The sequence below is a fragment of the Halyomorpha halys genome, unplaced genomic scaffold (genome assembly GCF_000696795.3).
Source record: "Halyomorpha halys isolate HHAL.00 unplaced genomic scaffold, Hhal_1.1 Scaffold98.1, whole genome shotgun sequence".
Classification (NCBI taxonomy): domain Eukaryota; kingdom Metazoa; phylum Arthropoda; class Insecta; order Hemiptera; family Pentatomidae; genus Halyomorpha; species Halyomorpha halys.
In genome coordinates, this window is record NW_027107309.1 from 236,348 (window position 1) to 240,006 (window position 3,659).

General features: G+C 31.0%; 1 protein-coding gene across 9 annotated transcripts in view; it reads left to right on the top strand.

Moving 5' to 3' along the window:
- The window catches only part of kel (kelch protein), a 53,709-nt gene that overhangs the window by 29,992 nt on the left and 20,058 nt on the right, over window positions 1-3,659 (top strand). For all 9 annotated transcript variants that reach the window (XM_067045577.1, XM_067045579.1, XM_067045578.1 and 6 more), the window contains 2 exons: window positions 1,577-1,673; window positions 2,858-3,124. In XM_067045577.1, the coding sequence (XP_066901678.1) occupies window positions 1,577-1,673; window positions 2,858-3,124 (364 nt within the window). The remainder of the gene's footprint in view (window positions 1-1,576; window positions 1,674-2,857; window positions 3,125-3,659) is intronic.

Below are 3,659 nucleotides of genomic sequence, written 5' to 3' on the forward strand. Positions count from 1 at the left end.
TTTTTTTTTCCTTTTGTAACTATGTGTTTGTATCTTTTTTAGCCCTGACGAACCCCTGCAACGTGGGACAAAACGCTCAATAAAATAGTATAATTATCTACTATTTGAGTTTTTTTTTACTTCACCCGGATCATATTCCATTCATCTTCATATATTAAATTAAATTTAGATTATTAGGATAGTAAGTATATTGATGAGATATAGAGTATTAAGCAGAATTGAAGAATAAAGTCCTCTTTAAGATAGAGTTGAATTGATTTGGGTGACTTGTATCCTATACTGGGATAGGTGACCTGCCCAACTGGTGCTGTGGAGTATATTTGGCCCAGCCTCTGGGCTGTGCACTCCCTACACCACACTCGGAGCTGATTCCTATAGCTTTTCATGTAGTCTGGTCTAAGGCTTGGTTCATACCAGTCGAGGATTAGGCCCATGAGATGGTAGTTCCCCCTGTTCCTCATAAGTAATACCATGGCTAGTGAGATTTTGTGCTAATAGATGGCGATATAGATATAGATGATATATAGATCCTATATCCCCTTATCTCTTTTAGGAGTAAAACTATCCCCACATCTTTAATTCCCCACAAAACTAAAACAACATGGATGTGGAATAAAAATCTGTTGTATCTTTAAGACGAATAATCCATCCACATTAACTTTTGTTTATTACCAGAAGCAGATTATTCTATTCATGACAACTTATATTATCATCTTATTACCAAGGATTGAAGAGGAGCGGGTTTTCCAGTCTTGAATAACATCTATTTATATTGATTGATTTATAACAATAAATGTGTTCATATATAGGTATATGTATTGATATTTACAATAATATATGTAAAGTTATACATGTCCTTCCCCACCGGACCCTCCCCGCTAAGACCCCCAGGAAGCGACAGTCCTATATCACTTTTGAAATATTAGCTTAAAATGGTTAAATCGAGCAATATTTTAAAAACGCATGAAATTGAAAAACGGCATGCCGTTTCTCATCCATCCAGTTTCTCTCCCATAGATGACTACTGGCCTTATGATGGTTTTGTTGTAAATACCAATAATAATAATAGTAATATCACTAATCCAGTAAAACAAAAGCAGATTAGTTTTTATGGGGTATTTTATGGGCGGAATAAAACAACTAGTCCACATTTCATGATAAAAAAACTTTGCTGACAAACGCTGATGTGAGCAATCTTCAGTTGAGGCTCTCTAATCTTTAAAGACGATTATTTAGAGTGATGAAGTAATTAATTCAGGCACAGTATAAATTTGGCATCCATATTATGGTACATTATGAAATGGAGAAAATATAATGTGAAAATTAATTGTAGACATCATCGATTTATCTTTATTATATTATGTATGTTTTCATTGACTACTATTATTAATGTTTTTTAATTCTCTTTATTTAACAAAAAAAAAAAAGAAGGAATTATCTGTTTACTTTAATTTATTTCATGCTTATTTTATTTTCTTTCACTTCACTATAGAGATGTATTATCTTGTTTATAATTATACATATTTGTTGATTGTTATTTTTGAACAAAAAAGTTAATATTTGTTATATTTTCCAGGGAGGTGGTTGAAGGAGAAGAATTTTTAGCTTTGTCTCATCATCAAGTCTGCAAACTGATCTGTAGTGATAGGCTTGAAGTTCAGTCAGAGGAGAAGGTAATTGATAACTGTCAATGGCATAGCTCATCAATTGCCAAAGTGGTTGATATGATATTGTAGGGTATGATATGATTGTGTAGTTATGATGTATGGTGGTGTAAATATGATATGATGATAGTGTAGGGTATCTATATCATACTGTTATTAATATACCATTCCACAGTTTTCATTTTACCATTCCTACTGTTCTGTTTCTCATGAGGTACTGGTAGTTTCCTCATTCTTTTTCTATGTTGTTTCAACTTAGAAGTAGAAACCCAACAACCCACCTTTAAACCAATATTAGTAATGGTAGCTTCCTGAAAAATAATAGTATTATTTTTGTTCTTTTCTAACCAAAATACTGAATCTAGCAGCCTACCATTACTACTACCGGTTTAATGAAGGCTTTTTGTGTTTCCACCTGTTGGTAAACACAGCCTATGTTAAAATCTATGGAGTATGTCAAATATATTGTGAAATATTTTTTTTATTTGTCTGAGATACCTCTATTCAAACAGCAATATGTATATTTTTTTAAAATGATGTTTACTCTATGTATTTATTCCTCATAGCATTTGCTTCTTTTATATTTTTTGTCAATAGTATCTTTGACCTCTATTTTGATATTTAGGGATTAAGCTAAAATAATTCATGTTGTATTTTAAAGGAAAAAACATTTAACCCATGTGTTTTCTAATTTATAGTTAATATGAAACTACGATAGCCACACCATAAATAATTTCTAAAACTACATTATAATTTAGATTGATGTTCTTAATTATTATAATTATTAATATATTGTTAATTGATCCTTAAAATATTTGGTTTGATGAACTTTAAAGTTATTAATGACAGCTCTTAAATGGGAAGTCTGTGCTTGTGGAACTCTTGATTGGGTAATCTGAATATTTCTTTTGTTTTTCACTAAAATTTATTAGCTTAGTAACTGAATTCATTTAGTCATATTAAATTTCAGTGTTGTTAAATCAAAATCATTTTTATTATTATTTCGTTGTTATGGTTAATTGGTATTTAAATTTTATATTCCCTTGGAATTGGTATTTCAAACACTCTTTGATTTAGTTATTGGGTTGGTTATTGAAGCGCTTTTTTTCAATAAATAACTTATAATTGGTTTTGTGCTTTATCTTAAATTTTGTGGACTATTGATTGTATATAACTTTGATTTTTCTTTTTAGGTCTTTGAATGTGTTGTAAATTGGGTTAATCAAGACCTTCCAGCGAGGCAATGTCATATGGGCGAGCTGATGGAATACGTTAGGCTTCCCCTGCTACCTCAGGATTACCTCATGCACAGGGTTGAAGAGGAACCTCTCTTACAGGCCAACCTCAAGTGCAAAGATTACCTCATAGAAGCTCTCAAATATCACCTTTTGAAGGGAGAGCAGAGGTTATCCCTCAATACACCTCGCACCAAACCTAGACAACCTATTGGCCTTCCAAAGGTATTTCAGTAATTTCATTGGCTTTTATTATTATAAAAGGTATTCTCTTTTAACTTAAATTAATTTTGTGATTGCTGTGAACATATTAATTCAACGAAAGGTAAGTAGATAATTCAACATATCAACGATTATAATTCACGATAGTGAAAGATTTTTTTTAAATTATTTGTTCTGCACCTTTTAATACAAATTATAATAAATAATTAAATTTTATCTGGGATAAAAAAATGCTGAGTAGATAGTAAAAAAAAAAAATGTCAAAGCATATTGGATCTGGATAGTTGGTTAAACTTTAAGTTATTGTAATCCAGGGATTCAATTTTGTATTATAAAACACAAAATATTTGAATGCAAATAATTACTGATTACTGAAGAATATAGTTGTCTACCGTTAGTTATGCCACCCCTAACATACGATCTTGAACAGCCCTGATGAAGCCCCTCAAAGTGGGGCGAAATGTCAGACAATAAATAATTGAAAAACTATTTTCTTCTTTTTTGATCGTAACCCTGACCATCTTCATATTTTAAATTA